A 17,214-nucleotide genomic window follows, 5' to 3' on the forward strand; every position below is an offset into this window, starting at 1 on the left:
GACCAATTCCCAACTAAATCATCCCAGCCAGGGCTTTGTCAAGTCGGGCCTTAAAAACCTCCAAGGAAGGAGATTCCACCACCTCCCTAGGTAAAGCATTCTAGTGCTTCACCACCCTCCTAGTGAAATAGTGTTTCCTAATATCCAACCTAGACCTCCCCCACTGCAACTTGAGACCATTGCTCCTTGTTCTGTCATCTGCCACCACTGAGAACAGCCGAGCTCCATCCTCTTTGGAACACCCCCCCCCCAGGTAGTTGAAAGCAGCTATCAAATCCCCCCTCATTCTTTTCTTCTGAAGACTAAATAATCCCAGTTCCCTCAGCCTCTCCTCATAAGTCATGTGCTCCAGACCCCTAATCATTTTTGTTGCCCTCCGCTGGACTCTTTCCAATATTTCCACATCCTTCTTGTAGTGTGGGGCCCAAAACTGGACACAGTACTCCAGATGAGGCCTCACCAATGTCGAATAAAGGGGAGCGATCACGTTCTTCTATCTGCTGGCAATGCCCCTACTTATACAGCCCAAAATGCCATTAGCCTTCTTGGCAACAAGAGCACACTGTTTACTCATATCCACCTTCTCGTCCACTGTGACCCCTAGGTCCTTTTCTGCAGAACTGCTACCTAGCCATTCGGTCCCTAGCCTGTAGCAGTGCATAGGATTCTTCCGTGCTAAGTGCAGGACTCTGTACTTGTCCTTGTTGAACCTCATCAGGTTTTTTTTGGCCCAATCCTCTAATTTGTCTAGGTCCCTCTGTATCTGATCCCTACCCTCCAGCATATCTACCACGCCTCCCAGTTTAGTGTCATCTGCAAACTTGCTGAGAGTGCAGTCCACACCATCCTCCAGATCATTAATAAAGATATTAAACAAAACTGGCCCCAGGACCGACCCTTGGGGCACTCCGCTTGAAACCGGCTGCCAACTAGACATGGAGCCATTGATCACTACCCGTTGAGCCCTACGATCTAGCCAGCTTTCTATCCACCTTATAGTCCATTCATCCAGCCCATACTTCTTTAACTTGGCGGCAAGAATACTGTGGGAGACCGTATCAAAAGCTTTGCTAAAGTCAAAGAATAACACATCCACTGCTTTCCCCTCATCCACAGAGCCAGTTATCTCATCATAGAAGGCAATTAGGTTAGTCAGGCACGACTTCCCCTTGGTGAATCCATGCTGACTGTTCCTGATCACTTTCCTCTCCTCTAAGTGCTTCATAATTGATTCCTTGAGGACCTGCTCCATGATTTTTCCAGGGACTGAGGTGAGGCTGACTGGCCTGTAGTTCCCCGGATCCTCCTTCTTCCTTTTTTTAAAGATGGGCACTACATTAGCCTTTTTCCAGTCATCCGAGACCTCCCCTGATCGCCATGAGTTTTCAAAGATGATGGCCAATGGCTCCGCAATCACATCAGCCAACTCCTTTAGCACCCTCTGATGCAGTGCATCCGGCCCCATGGATTTGTGCTCATCCAGTTTTTCTAAATAGTCCCGAACCACTTCTTTCTCCACGGAGGGCTGGTCACCTCCTCCCCATACTGTGCTGCCCAGTCCAGCAGTCTGGGAGCTGACCTTGTTTGTGAAGACAGAGGCAAAAAAAGCATTGAGTACATTAGCTTTTTCCACATCCTATGTCACTAGGTTGCCTCCCTCATTCAGTAAGGGGCCCACACTTTCCTTGACTTTCTTCTTGTTGCTAACATACCTGAAGAAACCCTTCTTGTTACTCTTAACATCTCTTGCTAGCTGCAACTCTAAGTGTGATTTGGCCTTCCTGATTTCACTCCTGCATGCCTGAGCAATATTTTTATACTCCTCCCTGGTCATTTGTCCAATCTTCCACTTCTTGTAAGCTTCTTTTTTGCGTTTAAGATCAGCAAGGATTTTACTGTTTAGCCAAGCTGGTCGCCTGCCATATTTACTATTCTTTCTACACATCGGGATGGTTTGTTCCTGCAACCGCAATAAGGATTCTTTAAAATACAGCCAGCTCTCCTGGACCCCTTTGTCCTTCATGTTATTCTCCCAGGGGTCCTGCCCATCTGTTCCCTGAGGGAGTCAAAGTCTGCTTTTCTGAAGTCCAGGGTCTGTATTCTGCTGCTTTCCTTTCTTCCTTGTGTCAGGATCCTGAACTCGACCATCTCATGGTCACTGCCTCCCAGGTTCCCATCCACTTTTGCTTCCCCTACTAATTCTTCCCTGTTTGTGAGCAGCAGGTCAAGGAAAGCTCTGCCCCTAGTTGGTTCCTCCAGCACTTGCACCAGGAAATTGTCCCCTACACTTTCCAAAAACTTCCTGGATTGTCTGTGCACCGCTGTATTGCTCTCCCAGCAGATATCAGGGTGATTAAAGTCTCCCATGAGAACCAGGGCCTGCGATCTAGCAACTTCTGCTAGTTGCCAGAAGAAAGCCTCGTCCACCTCATCCCCCTGGTCTGGTGGTCTATAGCAGACTCCGACCACGACATCACCCTTGTTGCTCACACTTCTCAACTTTATCCAGAGACTCTCAGGTTTTTCTGCAGTTTCATACCGGAGCTCTGAGCAGTCATACTCCTCTCTTACATACAACGCAACTCCCCCACCTTTTCTGCCCTGCCTGTCCTTCCTGAACAGTTTATATCCATCCATGACAGTACTCGAGTCATGTGAGTTATCCCACCAAGTCTCTGTTATTCCAATCGCATCATAGTTCCCTGACTGTGCCAGGACTTCCAGTTCTCCCTGCTTGTTTCCCAGGCTTCTTGCATTTGTGTATAGGCACTTTAGATAACTCATCGATCGTCCCTCTTTCTCAGTATGAGACAGGAGTCCTCCCCTCTTGTGCTCTCCTGCTTGTGCTTCCTCCCAGGATCCCATTTCCCCACTTACCTCAGGGCTTTGGTCTCCTTCACCTGGTGAACCTAGTTTAAAGCCCTCCTCACTAGGTTAGCCAGCCTGCTTGCGAAGATGCTCTTCCCTCTCTTCGTTAGGTGGAGCCCATCTCTGCCTAGCACTCCTCCTTCTTGGAACACCATCCCATGGTCAAAGAATACAAAGCCTTCTCTCCGACACCACCTGCGTAGCCATTCGTTGACTTCCATGATTCGATGGTCTCTACCCAGGCCTTTTCCTTGCACAGGGAGGATGGACGAGAACACCACTTGCGCCTCAAACTCCTTTATCCTTCTTCCCAGAGCCACGTAGTCTGCAGTGATCCGCTCAAGGTCATTCTTGGCAGTATCATTGGTGCCCACATGGAGAAGCAGGAAGGGGTAGTGATCCGAGGGCTTGATGAGTCTCGGAAGTCTCTCCATCACATCGTGTATCCTAGCTCCTGGCAAGCAGCAGACCTCTCATTTTTCCCGGTCATGGCGGCAGATAGATGACTCAGTCCCCCTGTGGAGGGAGTCCCCGACCACCAGCACCCTCCTCATCCTCCTCTTTGGAGTGGTGATTGTGGAACCCCCATCCCTAGGACAGTGCATCTCATACCTTCCAATCGGTGGAGTCTCCTTCTGCTCCCTTCCCTCAGATGGGTCATCTAGTCCACTCTCCACATTAGTACCTGTAGAGAGAACATGGAAACGATTGATCACCTGTATCTCCATTGCTGGTACATGGACGCTCCTCTTTCTCCTTCTGGAGGTCACATGCTGCCAAACTTCTTCACCATCCTTCTGTCCCTGCTGCGCTTGCTCTGAATCTTCAGAACATTGTGGCCGTAGAAGCATCTCCTGACGTCTGTCCAGGAAATCTTCATTTTCCCTTATGCAACGCAGTGTCGATACTCGTTTCTCCAGACCTCGAACCTTCTCTTCCAATATGGAGACCAGCTTGCACTTTGTACAGACAAAGTCGCTTCTGTCCTGTGGAAGAAAGACAAACATGGCACAATCTGTGCAGGTTACAACAACTGATCGCTCACCTTCCATATCACCTTCCCCTTAAGAGCTTCCTCAGCTGTTGCAGGAACTACTCAGAGAAACCTGCAGATGAAAGCCTCAGTGAGCTCTCCCCAGGCGAACTCCCTCTGTTAGCCTCTGCCGTTCGCTGCTCAGCTGGTTCGCTGCTGACTGCCCTTATATACCAGTCAGGCCCACTCAAGGCCCACCTGGAACAAAGCACTCCCAATTCACACTTTTCAAACAAACAAGCAAGCAATCAAGCACATGGTCAAACTGACCAACTGTCCCAGCAACAGACACTCAGATACTCACCAACACAGCCCCCCTAATGCAGCACTTAGCGTACCTCCTCTCGGACAGATCCCAGGCAAACTCCCTCTGTTAGCCTCTGCTGTTTGCCGCTCACTTTCAGTGAGACTTAGACCCCTAAGTCAGTTGGTGTTGCAATTTGAGCAAACCCTAAATATAAGTATCAGAGGGGTAGCCGTGTTAGTCTGGATCTGTAAAAAGCGACAGAGAGTTCTGTGGCACCTTTAAGACTAACAGATGTATTGGAGCATAAGCTTTCATGGGTGAATGCCCACTTCGTCAGACGCATGCATCTGTTAGTCTTAAAGGTTTCACAGGACTCTCTGTTCCCTAAATATAAGAACGGCCATATTGGGTCACACCAATGGTCCATCTAGCCCAGTACCCTGTCTTTTGACAGTGGTGGGTACCAGATGCTTCAGAGGGAATGAACAGAACAGGGCAATTACTGAGTGATCCATCCCGTGTTATCCAGTCCCAGAATTTGGCAGTCAGAGGTTTAGGGATACCCAGAGCATGGGTTTGCATCCCTGACCATCTTGGCTAATAGCCATTGATGGACCTGTCCTGCATGAACTTATCTAATTCTCTTTTGGACCCAGTTATAATTTTGGGCTTCACAACATCCCCTGGCAATGAGTTCCACAGGTTGACTGTGCACTGTGTGAAGAAATACTGCACTTTCTTTGTTTTAAACCTGCTGCCTATTAATTTCATTGGGTAACCCATAATTCTTCTGTTATGTGAAGGGGTAAATAACACTTCCTTATTCACTTTCTACACACCATGCATGATTTTACAGACCTCTATCATATGCCCTGTCATGAACAGATAGTTAAGGGTTAATGACTCTTTTACCTGTAAAGGGTTAAGAAGTTCACCTAGCCTAGCTGACACCTGACCAGAAGAGCCAGTGGGGGAACAAGATGTTTCAAAAGGAAGGAGGGAAGTTCCCTTTGTCTTAGGCAGTTTCAGTTTGGCTGGAGTGGAAAAGATCAAGGAATCAGCCTCTTATCAGAGTAGTGAGTATTAGAAAAGGAATAAATAGGTTTATGTTTATTTTCTTTTGTAACTTGTCTTGTGCAATTAGAGGAATAATCAAATTAGGAATTCTTTTGTGTATCTAAGGTTTTGCCCAGGGGAACATCCTCTGTGTTTTGAATCTGTTGTCTGTGAGAGTAGCTTGGATGCTAGTCTCTCAAAGGTTTTTCTTTTACCTTTTACATGCATCCGAAGAAGTGGGCTGTAGTCCACGAAAGCTTATGCTCTAATAAATTTGTTAGTCTCTAAGGTGCCACAAGTACTCCTGTTCTTTTACCTTTGTTTTCTTTAATTAAAAGCCTTCTTTTTAAGAACCTGATTGATTTTTCCTTGTTTTAAGATCCAAGGGGGTTGGATCTGGACTCACCAGGAATTGGTGGGGGGAAAGGAGGGGGGATGGTTAATTTCTCCTTGTTTTAAGATCCATGGGTTTGGATTGGTGTTCACCAGGGAATTGGTGGAGGAGTCTCTCAAGCTACCCCGGGAAGGGTTATAGTACTTGTGAGGGAAATATTTTGGGGGAGAAGACAGAGTTTCCCAAATGACTCAAATATTTGGGTGGTGGCAGCATACTGATCTAAGCTGGTAATTAAGCTTAGGGGTTCTCATGCAGGTCCCCACATCTCTACCCTAAAGTTCAGAGTGGGGGTGGAACCTATGACATGCCCCCTTAGTCATTTCTTTTCCAAGCTGAACATCCTAGTCTTTTAAATCTCTCCCCCTATGGAAGCTGTTCCATACCCCTAATCATTTTTGTTGCCATTCTCTGTACCTTTTCTAATTCTAATATATCTTTTTTGAGTTGGGACAACCAGAACTGCATGCAGTATTCAAGGTGTGTGGCTACTATGGATTTATATAGCGGCATTACAATATTTACTGTCTTGTTGTCTATCCCTTTTCTAATGGTTCCTAAGGCCTGGTCTACACTACGGGTTTAGGTCGACTTTAGCAGCGTTAAACCGAATTAAGCCTGGACACGTCCACACAACGAAGCCCTTTCTTTCGACTTAAAGGGTCCTTTAAACCGGTTTCTTTACACCACCTCTGACGAGGGGATTAGCGATAAAACCGGTCTTTGCGGGTCGGAATTGGGGTAGTGTGGACGGAATTCGACGTTATTGGCCTCCGGGAGCTATCCCACAGTGCTTCATTGTGACCGCTCTGGACAGCACTCTCAACTCAGATGCACTGACCAGGTAGACAGGAAAAGACCCGCGAAGGTTTGAATTTCATTTCCTGTTTGTCCAGCGTGGAGAGCACAGGTGACCCCGCAGAGCTCATCAGCACAGGTAACCGTGATGGAGTCCTCCCAGGATCGCAAAAGAGCTCCAGCATGGACCGAACGGGAGGTACGAAATCTGCTCGCCATATGGGGAGATGAAGCAGTGATAGCTGAACTCTGTAGCAGTAAAAGAAATGGAAAAGTATTAGAAAAGATCTCCAAGGCCATGAAGGACCGAGGCCATAACAGGGACACACAGCAGTGCCGCGTGAAAATTAAGGAGCTACGGCAAGCTTACCACAAAGCCAGAGAAGCAAACGGAAGGTCCGGGGCAGAGCCGCAAACTTGCCGCTACTACGCGGAGCTGCATGCGATCCTAGGGGGTGCAGCCACCACTACCCCAACCGTGTGCTATGACTCTCTCACTGGAGAAACACACAGGGAAGACGGTTCGGGGAACGAGGAAGATGACGATGGAGGTACTGTAGGTAGCTCACAGCAGCAAGGAAGCGGAGAAACCGGTTTCCCCAACAGCCAGGATATGTTTGTGACCCTGGACCTGGAACCAGTAACCCCCGAACTCACCCAAGACCCTCAGGGCACACAGGAGACCTCTGGTGAGTGTAACTTTGTAACTATTTGTAAACATTACAAAAAAAAAGCAAGCGTGTTTAATGATTACTTTGCCCTGGCAATCGCGGCCAGTACATCTACTGGAAAAGTCTGTTAACGTGTATGGGGATGGAGCGGAAATCCTCCAGGGACATCTCCAGAAAGCTCTCCTGGTTGAAATGGGGTGATTTTATTAAGGGGACATTCAGAGGCGCCCGTTCCTGCTCTTCTGACCAGAAATGTTCCCCGCTGTTAACCACGCGGTGGGGGGAGGGGTGAAGTGATCATCCCAGAGAATCGTGTGTGTGTGTGTGTGGGGGGGTGGTTTACTTGTGTTTGTGCCGCATGTTAACCGGGAAACCGCAGCCCCCTCCTTTTACATTGAAACCCCATTTTAAATGGACAACCCAATTCATCCTTGATATGGGAAATGCGCTGCTGTTTGCAACCTTTCCCGCATGTTAAGAAGGTTAAAAAAGCCAAAACACTGTGGCCTACGATGGCTGCCTGCAAGCCGAAATATGTGACCTTGTAATGAAAGAGTGTACCCATTGTTCTCTAAAATGTGTCTTTTTTAACCACCTCTCCCTTCTCCTCCGCCAGCTGCAAATGTTTCTCCTTCGCAGAGGCTCGTGAACATTAGAAAGAGAAAACGTAGGACGAGGGACGAGATGTTCACGGAGCTGCAGATGTCCGCCCACGCTGATAGAGCACAGCAGAATGCATGGAGGCAGTCAATGTCGGAGATGAGAAAAGCCCAATATGAACGAGAGGAGAGGTGGCGGGCTGAATCGCGGGATGAACAGAGCAAGTGGCGGGCTGAAGACGATAGGTGGCGTCAGCTTGCAGACAGACGGCAAGAGGCAATGCTCCGTCTGCTGGAGCATCAAACTGATATGCTCGAGCGTATGGTTGAGTTGCAGGAAAGGCAGCAGGAGCAGAGACCGCCGCTACAGCCCCTGTGTAACCAACAGCCCTCCTCCCCAAGTTCCATAGCCTCCTCACCAAGACGCCCAAGAACATGGTGGGGGGCCTCCGTCCACCCAGTCACTCCACCCCAGATGATCGCCCAAGAATCAGAAGGCTGGCCTTCAATAAGACTTAAAGTTTTAAAATGCAGTGTGTCCTTTTCCATCCCTCCTCCCCCACCCATCCCAGGCTACCTTGGCAATTATCCCCCTACCTCTGTAAGGAACTAATAAAGAATGCATGAATGTTAAAAAAAAATGACTTTATTGCCTCTGCAAGCGGGAGGGGAGGGTGGTTGGTTTACAGGGAAGTAGAGTGAACTGGGTCGGGGGCGGGGGTTTGGAGGGTTCATCAAGGAGAAACAAACAGAAGTTTCACACAGTAGCCTGGCCAGTCACAAAACTCGTTTTCAAAGCTTCTCTGATGCGCACCGCGCCCTGCTGTGCTCTAACCGCCCTGGTGTCTGGCTGCGCGTAATCAGCGGCCAGGCGAGTTGCCTCAACCTCCCACCCCGCCATAAAGGTCTCCCCCTTACTCTCACAGATATTGTGGAGCGCACAGCAAGTAGCAATAACAATGGGGATATTCTTTTCGCTGAGGTCTGAGTGAGTCAGTAAGCTGCGCCAGCGCGCTTTTAAACGTCCAAATGCACATTCCACCACCATTCGGCACTTGCTCAGCCTGTAGTTGAACAGGTCCTGACTCCTGTCCAGGCTGCCTGTGTACGGCTTCATGAGCCATGGCATTAAGTGGTAGGCTGGGTCCCCAAGGATCACGATAGGCATTTCAACATCCCCAATGGTCACTTTCTGGTCCGGGAAGAAAGTCCCTTCCTCCAGCTTTCGAAACAGAGCAGAGTTCCTGAAGACGCGAGCATCATGTACCTTTCCCGGCCATCCCACGTTGATGTTGGTGAAACGTCCCTTGTGATCCACCAGGGCTTGCAGCAGCATTGAAAAGTACCCCTTGCGGTTTACGTAGTCGGTGGCTTGGTGCTCCGGTGACAAGATAGGGATATGGGTTCCGTCTATGGCCCCGCCACAGTTTGGGAATCCCATTTCAGCAAAACCATCCACTATTGACTGCACGTTGCCCAGAGTCACTACCCTTGCTATCACCAGGTCTTTCATTGCCCTGGCAAATTGGATCACAGCAGCCCCCACCGTAGATTTGCCCACTCCAAATTGATTCCCGACTGACCGGTAGCTGTCTGGCGTTGCAAGCTTCCACAGGGCTATCGCCACTCGCTTCTCAACTGTGAGGGCTGCTCTCATCTTGGTATCCTGGCGTTTCAGGGCAGGGGAAAGCAAGTCACAAAGTTCCATGAAAGTGCCCTTACGCATGCGAAAGTTTCGCAGCCACTGGGAATCGTCTCATACCTGCAGCACGATGCGGTCCCACCAGTCTGTGCTTGTTTCCCGGGCCCAGAATCGGCGTTCCATGGCATCAACCTGCCCCAGTGACACCATGATTTCCACATTGCTGGGGCCTGTGCCTTGTGAGAGGTCTATGTCCATGTCAATTTCCTCATCACTCTCGTCGCCGCGCTGCAATCGCCTCCTCGCCTGGTCCGGGTTTCGCCTTGGCATGTCCTGGCTCTGCATATACTCCAGGACAATGCGCGTGGTGTTCATAGTGCTCATAATTGCCGCGGTGATCTGAGCGGGCTCCATGATCCCAGTGCTAGCTATGGCGCCTGGTCAGAAAAAAGGCGCGAAAGTAGTATCTGATGGACCAGGAGAAGGAGGGAGGGCGGGAGGGAGGGAGGGCCGAGTGACGACATGGCGTACAGGTACAGGAACAGGGAGAAACACAAACAACTGTCACACAGAATGGTCCACCCAGAGATTAAACTGAAAACCCTGGGCTTAGCAGGCCATTGATTTCACGGAGGAAGGGGAAGCAAATGAATACAGAACAAATCTATTTTTTACATCTTAAGCTGGCAGCCGATGGTGCAGGATGAGTGATAGCCTCTCCAGTACGATGACGATGGGTACCAATCATAAAATACCATCATCTGCCAAAAGGCAAGGGGCTGCTGCTGTGTAGCAATGCAGCCCCACGTCTGCCAGCCCCACGTCCGCCAGCACCCAGCATCGCCCTCGGCCTCTTCTGGGTGCTTAGCAGACAATACTGGGCAATTGGCAGAAAATAGTATATTACGACTGGTAGCCATCATCATCGAAACAGTAGCATGTCTGCCCAGGTGGCCATGATTGACAGCCACACCAATACGACGATGACGGGTACCAGTCATAATATACCATCGCCTGGCAAGGGGCTGGTGCAATGCAGCCCTACGGCTGCCAGCCCCATGGCTATCACTCATGCTACACCGTCTACCGCCAAAAGGCAGTTAGCAGCTGCTGCTGTGTAGCAATGCAGTCCCACGTCTGCCGGCACCCAGAGGATATATGGTGACGGTGAGCTCAGCTGAGCTGAGCGGGCTCCATGCTTGCCGTGGTATGTTGTCTGCACAGGTAACCCAGGTAAAAAGGCGCGAATCTATTGTCTGCGTTGCTGTGACGAGGGGGGAGGGGCCTGACGACATGTACCCAGAACCGCCCGCGACACTGTTTTGCATCATCCGGGCACTGGGATCTCAACCCAGAATTCAAAGAAAAGGCGCGAACCGCTTCTCGGCTCTCTGAGCTGTGGCGCAAACGTAGTATCTGACGGACTAGGGGAAGGAGGGAGGGCGGGCCGAGTGACGACATGGCGTACAGGCACAGGGAATTAAAATCAAGAACGGTGGCTGTGCATCAGGGAGAAACACAAACAACTGTCACACAGAATGGTCCCCACCAAAGATTAAACTGAAAACCCTGGGCTTAGCAGGCCATTGATTTGACGGAGGGAGGGGGAAGCAAATGAATAGAGAGCAAATCTATTTTTTACATCTTAAGACGACGGTGCAGCGTGACTGATAGCCCTCGGCATCTTTCTGGGTGCTTGGCAGCAAATACGGGGCGGCGTATGATGATGGTCTTCAGGCCTATTGCACAATCGGCTGCTCGGGGAAGACTCTGCTAACGTGCGATGACCCGACTTGTAATAGGACGGCTAATAGTCGTAATACACCATTTACTGCCAAAAGGCAAGCCCCACGGCTGCCAGCACCCAGATCGCCGATGAAGGCTACCAGTCTACTGCACCGTCTACCGCCAAAAGGCAGTTAGCAGCTGCTGCTGTGTAGCAATGCAGTCCCACGTCTGCCGGCACCCAGAGGACATATGGTGACGGTGAGCTCAGCTGAGCGGGCTCCATGTTGTCTGCACAGGTAACCCAGGTAACCCAGGTAAAGAGGCGCGAATCTATTGTCTGCCGTTGCTGTGACGGGGGAGGGAGGGGCCTGACGACATGTACCCAGAACCGCCCGCGACACTGTTTTGCATCATCCGGGCATTGGGATCTCAACCCAGAATTCAAAGGGGCGGAGGAGACTGCGGGAACTGTGGGATAGCTGTGGGATAGCTACCCATAGTGCAATGCTCCGGAAGTCGATGCTAGCCTTGTACTGTGGACGCGGTCCGCCGACTAGAGCACCTAGAGCATTTTATTGTGTGGACACACACAATCGGCTGTATACAACCGATTTCAATAAAACCGGCTTCTATAAATTCGAACTAATTTCGTAGTGTAGACGTACCCTAACATTCTGATGGCTTTTTTCACTGCCACTGCGCATTCAGTGGATGTTTTCAGAGAACTATCCACAGTGGCTCCAAGATCTATTTCCTGAGTGATAACAGCTAATTTAGACCCCATCGTTTTATATGTATAGTTGGGATTATGTTTTCCAATGTGCATTACTTTATATTTATCAACATTGAATTTCATCTGCCATCTCCTCACAGTCAGCTTTCCACTTAACTATCTTGAGTAATTTTGTATCATCTGCAAATGCTGCCAGTTCAATGTTCACCCTTTTCCCAGATAATTCGTGACTATGTTGAACAGCACTGATCCTAGTACAGACACCTAGGGGACCCCCCCAATTACCTCTCTCCATTCTGAAAACTGACCATTTATTCCTACCCTTTGTTTCCTGTCTTTTAACCAGTTACTGATCCATGAGAGGATCTTTCCTCTTATCCCATGACAGCTTAATTTGCTTAAGAGCCTTTCATGAGGGACCTTGTCAAAGGCTTTCTGAAATTCCAGATACACTATATCCACTGGATCACCCTTGTCACATGCTTGTTGACCTTCTCAAAGAATTCTAATAGATTGGTGAGGCATGATTTCCCTTACAAAAGCCATTTGACTCTTCCCTAACAAATTGTGTTAATTTCTGTGTCTGATAATTCTGTTCTTTACTATAGTTTCAACCAATTTGCCTAATACTGAAGTGAGATTACCAAGATAGCTTCTTGAGTCTTTTTGAAAAAATGGTGTAAATTAGCTATCCTACAGTAATCTGGTGCAGAATCTGATTTAAGTGATTGTTTACATTCCACAGTTAGTAGTTTTGTAATTTCATATTTGAATTCCTTCAGAACTAAAGGTCTTAGGGAATTACCATCTGGTCCTGGTCACTTCTTATTGTTTAATTTGACAATTTGTTCCAAAACCTCCTATCTTGACACCTCAATCTAGGGCAGTTCCTCAGATCTGTCACATAAGAAGAATGACTTAGGTGTGAGAATCTCCCTCACATCCTCGGCGGTGAAGACCGATGGAAAGAATTCATTTAGCTTCTCCACAAGCTTATCCTTGTCTTCTGTGATGTTCTTTTAGCACCTTGATCGAGTGGCCCCACTGATGGTTTGGCAGGCTTTCTGCTTCTGATATACTTAAAAAAAATTGCTGTTAGGTTTTGTGTCTTTTGCTAATTGCTCTTCAAATTCTTTTTTGGCCTGCCTAATTATACTTTTACACTTGACTTGCCAGAGTTTATTCTCCTTTCTAGTTTCCTTAATAGGATTTGACTTCCAATTTTTAAAGGATGCCTTTTTGCCTCTAACCATTTCTTTTACCCTGTTGTTTAGCCACTGTGGCACTTTTTTGGTCCTCTTACTGTTTTTTAATTTGTGGTATACATTTCATCTGACCCTCTATTGTGGTGTTTTTAAAAAGTTTCCATGCAGCTTTCAGGCATTTCACTTTTGTGGCTGTACCTTTCAATTTCTGTTTAACTAGCTTCCTCATTTTTGTGTAGTTCCCCTTTCTGAAGTTAAATGCTACTGTAGTGGGCTTCTTTGATATCTTCCCTCCCATTTAATTACATTATGGTCACTATTAATGAGCGGTTCAGCTGTATTCACCTCTTGAACCAGATCCTGTGCTCCACTTAGGACTAAATAAAGAATTGCCTCTTGTCTTGTGGGTTCCAGGATTAGCTGCTCCAAGAAGCAGTCTAGAAACTTCATCTCTGCATCCTGTCCTGAGGTGATATGTACCCAATCGATATGGGGATAGTTGAAATCCCCCATTATTATTGAGTTTTCTATTTTTATAGCCTCTCTAATCTTCCTGAGCACTTCACAGTCACTATCACCATCCTGGTCAGGTAATCGGTGGTATATTCCTACTGTTATATTCTTATTATTGAATCATGGAATTTAGATCTGTAAAAATTCTGTGGTAGAGTTTGATTCATTTAAGATTTTTACTATATTTGACTCTATGCTTTCATTCACACATAGTTCCACTCCCCTGCCAGTGTGGCCTACTCTGTCCTTCTGATATATTTTCTACCCTGGTAATACCGTGTCCCATTGATTATCATCATTCCACCAAGTTTCTGTGATGCCTGTTGTATCAATATCCTCATTTAACACCAGGCACACATGTCCACCCATCTTAGTATTTAGACTTCTAGCAGTTGTATACAAAAGCCATAAAGGATGTCTGTGGGGAAGCAGAAAATAGCACCCAGGGCTCAAAAATCCCAGGTGATGGCACTGAACACCAGAATATCCTTCCTCCCTGGAACAGGAAACAAAATGCTGAATCTAAACATTTGTAACGTTAAAGCTGAGGGTCTGATTTTCCTCCAAGTGAGCTTGTCTAGCCAGGCTCCAAACGGGCTGCAAAACCAGTCCAGCTTGCCATTTCAGTGTCACTCGTTGGTGAGGTAAGGTAGCACAGTATTTACACCCCAACATATCGGGGAAGAGATGGAGCACTCCAGAAACAGCCACAGCCAGAGACACTACAGCGCTCTTAAGAGCCACCAGCTCATCAAAGGAAAGAGCTTAATTGATATTGAGGTCATGGGTGGAAGGATATATTCCAGGAAATCCTTGATCAAGTGAGCTCAAATTTGCCACACAAATCCTATCCCATTCTCTGACTTGGCAGACCAATTTTAAAGCCAATCTGACTCTACACGTGGATTATAGTAAGGAATGCAAAATCCCTATAGGGGATCCTTTATAGGGAACCCATGTTGCAATGTTAACCATGGTGTAGTTACTGCACAAACAGAGGCAGGGTGTCTCACTGATGTTATAAACACATGCAATATCTTTGGGACTATTGTATCAACTTTAGAGCTGTAATCTGCATCTCCGTGAGTCCAAGATTGCATTCCAGCTCCATGGGGGAAGGTTCCTGACCTTCCTCCACAGGAGTTGCAGTCAGTGGAAGGTAACTACTGCAGACCAGGGACAGGAAATAGCTCCAGAGAGGTACCCCCCCTTCCCCAGGGGGAATTGCATATACTGGTGGAGCCTGGGTTCAAGGGACCCAGCAGACAAAGGAATAGCTTGTGGTATAAAGAGCCAGCCTGAACTGGCTGAAAATTTCTTATTGTGATCCAAATACTGGTGTGAGATTGTAACCAAGAGGACAAAAACCTGCTGGAAGAACTGGAACCCACCAGGGTCTTCACGGAGAAGATGGGTGGTTCCTGGAAAGCTCCTGTATTTGTATTGTTTTGAAATGTTTTCTTTGTAATGCTTTCATCCTAAAATAAATGTACTGTGCGCTCTGGAAGCTGGCTAGTAGAATCATAGAATATTAGGGTTGGAAGAGACCTCAGGAGGTCATCTAGTCCAATCCCCTGCTCAAAGCAGGACCAACACCAAATAAATCATCCCAGCCAGGGCTTTCTCAAGCCAGGCCTTAAAAACCTCTAAGGATGGAGATTCCACCACCTCCCTAGGTAACTCATTCCAGTGCTTCACCACCCTCCTAGTGAAATACTGTTTCCTAATATCCAACCTAGACCTCCCCCACTTCAACTTGAGACCACTGTTTCTTGTTCTGTCATCTGCTACCACTGAGAACAGTCTAGCTCCATCCTCTTTGGAACCCCCCTTCAGGTAGTTCAAGGCTGCTATCAAATCCCCCCTCACTCTTCTCTTCTGCAGACTAAATAACCCCAGTTCCCTCAGCCTCAATTCGTAAATCATGTGCCCCAGCCCCCTAATAATTTCCATTCCCCTCCGCTGGACTCTCTCCAATTTGTTCACATCCCTTCTCTAGTGGGGGGACCAAAACTGGACGCAATACTCCAGGTGTGGCCTCACCAGTGCCGAATAGAAGGGAATAATCACTTCCCTAGATCTGCTGGCAATGCTCCTACGAATACAGCCCAATATGCCGTTGGCCTTCTTGGCAACAAGGGCACACTGCTGACTCATATCCAGATTCTTGTCCACTGTAATCCCCAGGTCCTTTTCTGCAGAACTGCTGCTTAGCCAGTCGGTCCCCAGCCTGTAGCGGTGCATGGGATTCTTCCTTCCTAAATTCAGGTCATTGAGCCGTCACATGGGAAGTAGAGATTATTCTGAAGATGAAGGACTGATTTCAATTGCTGCTGCCAGTGGAAGGTCACTGTTGATGAGTCAGCTTTAAATACAATGTGTGTGCATGGAATATCAGTTTTTCCCATCTATGTCAGAGGAGGCTGAATTCAAAGTCATCAGATCTCAGACTCCATGCAAAGAACCATGTGCCTCTCTCTGTGTATTCTCCCTGGTTCCCTCATCCGATTTCTTTTGGCCCAATCCTCCAATTTGTCTAGGTCACTCTGGACCCTATCCCTACCCTCCAGCATATCTACCTCTCCCCCAGCTTAGTGTCATCTGCGAACTTGCTGAGGGTGCAATTCATCCCACATTCAGATCATTAATAAAGATGTTGAATGAAACCGGCCCCAGGACCGACTCCTGGGGCACTCTGCTTGATACCGGCTGCCAACAAGACATCGAGCTGTTGATCACTACCCGTTGAGCCCGACAATCTAGCCAGCTTTCTATCCACCTTATAGTCCATTCATCCAATCCATACTTTAACTTGCTGGCAAGAATACTGTGTGAGACTGTATCAAAAGCTTTGCTAAAGTCAAAATATATCACATCCATCGCTTTCCCCTTATCCACAGAGCCAGTTATCTCATCATAGAAGGCAATCGGGTTGGTCAGGCATGACTTGCCCTTGGTGAATCCATGTTGACTATTCCTGATCACCTTCCTCTCCTCCAAGTGCTTCAAAATGGATTCCTTGAGGACCTGCTCCATGATTTTGCCAGGGACTGAAATGAGGCTGACCAGTCTGTAGTTCCCTTCCCTTTTTAAAATATGGGCACTATATTTGCCCTTTTCAATCGTCCGGGACCTCCCCTGATTGCCACGAATTTTCAAACATAATGGCCAATGGCTCTGCAATCACATCAGCCAACTCTCTCAGCACCCTTGGATGCATTAGATCTGGACTTGTGCATGTCCAGCTTTTCTAAATAGTCCTTAACCTGTTCTTTCACCACTGAGGGCTGCTCATCTCCTCCCCATACTGTGTTGCCCAGTGCAGCAGTCTGGGTGCTGACCTTGTCTGTGAAGATCAAGGCAAAAAAAGCATTGAGTACTTCAGCTTTTTCCATATCATCTGTCACTATGTTGCCTCCCCCATTCAGTAAGGGTCCCATACTTTCCCTGACCTTCTTGTTGCTTATCATACCTGTAGAAACCCTTCTTGTTACCCTTCACATCCCTTGCTATCTGCAACTCCAATTGTGCCTTGGCCTTCCTGATTACACCCCTGCATGCTCAAGCAATATTTTTATACTCCTCCCTAGTCATCTGTCCAAATTTCCACTTTTTGTAATCTTCCTTTTTGAGTTTAAGCTCACAGAAGATTTCACTGTTAAGCCAAGTTGGTCGCCTGCCATATTTTCTATTCTTTCTGCACATCAGGATGATTTGTTCCTGTGCC

General features: G+C 47.8%; 1 protein-coding gene across 1 annotated transcript; it reads left to right on the forward strand.

Annotated features, from left to right (window-relative positions):
• Nucleotides 1–6,155: 6,155 nt before the first annotated feature.
• Nucleotides 6,156–8,321, forward strand: LOC135974769 (uncharacterized). Its single transcript, XM_065563311.1, has 2 exons — nt 6,156–7,085; nt 7,684–8,321. The coding sequence occupies exons 1-2, from the start codon at nt 6,545–6,547 to the stop codon at nt 8,277–8,279; spliced, it is 1,137 nt and encodes a 378-aa protein (XP_065419383.1). The 5' UTR covers nt 6,156–6,544; the 3' UTR covers nt 8,280–8,321.
• Nucleotides 8,322–17,214: the final 8,893 nt, after the last annotated feature.

The sequence above is a fragment of the Chrysemys picta genome, chromosome 12 (assembly GCF_011386835.1).
Source record: "Chrysemys picta bellii isolate R12L10 chromosome 12, ASM1138683v2, whole genome shotgun sequence".
NCBI classification, from domain to species: domain Eukaryota; kingdom Metazoa; phylum Chordata; order Testudines; family Emydidae; genus Chrysemys; species Chrysemys picta.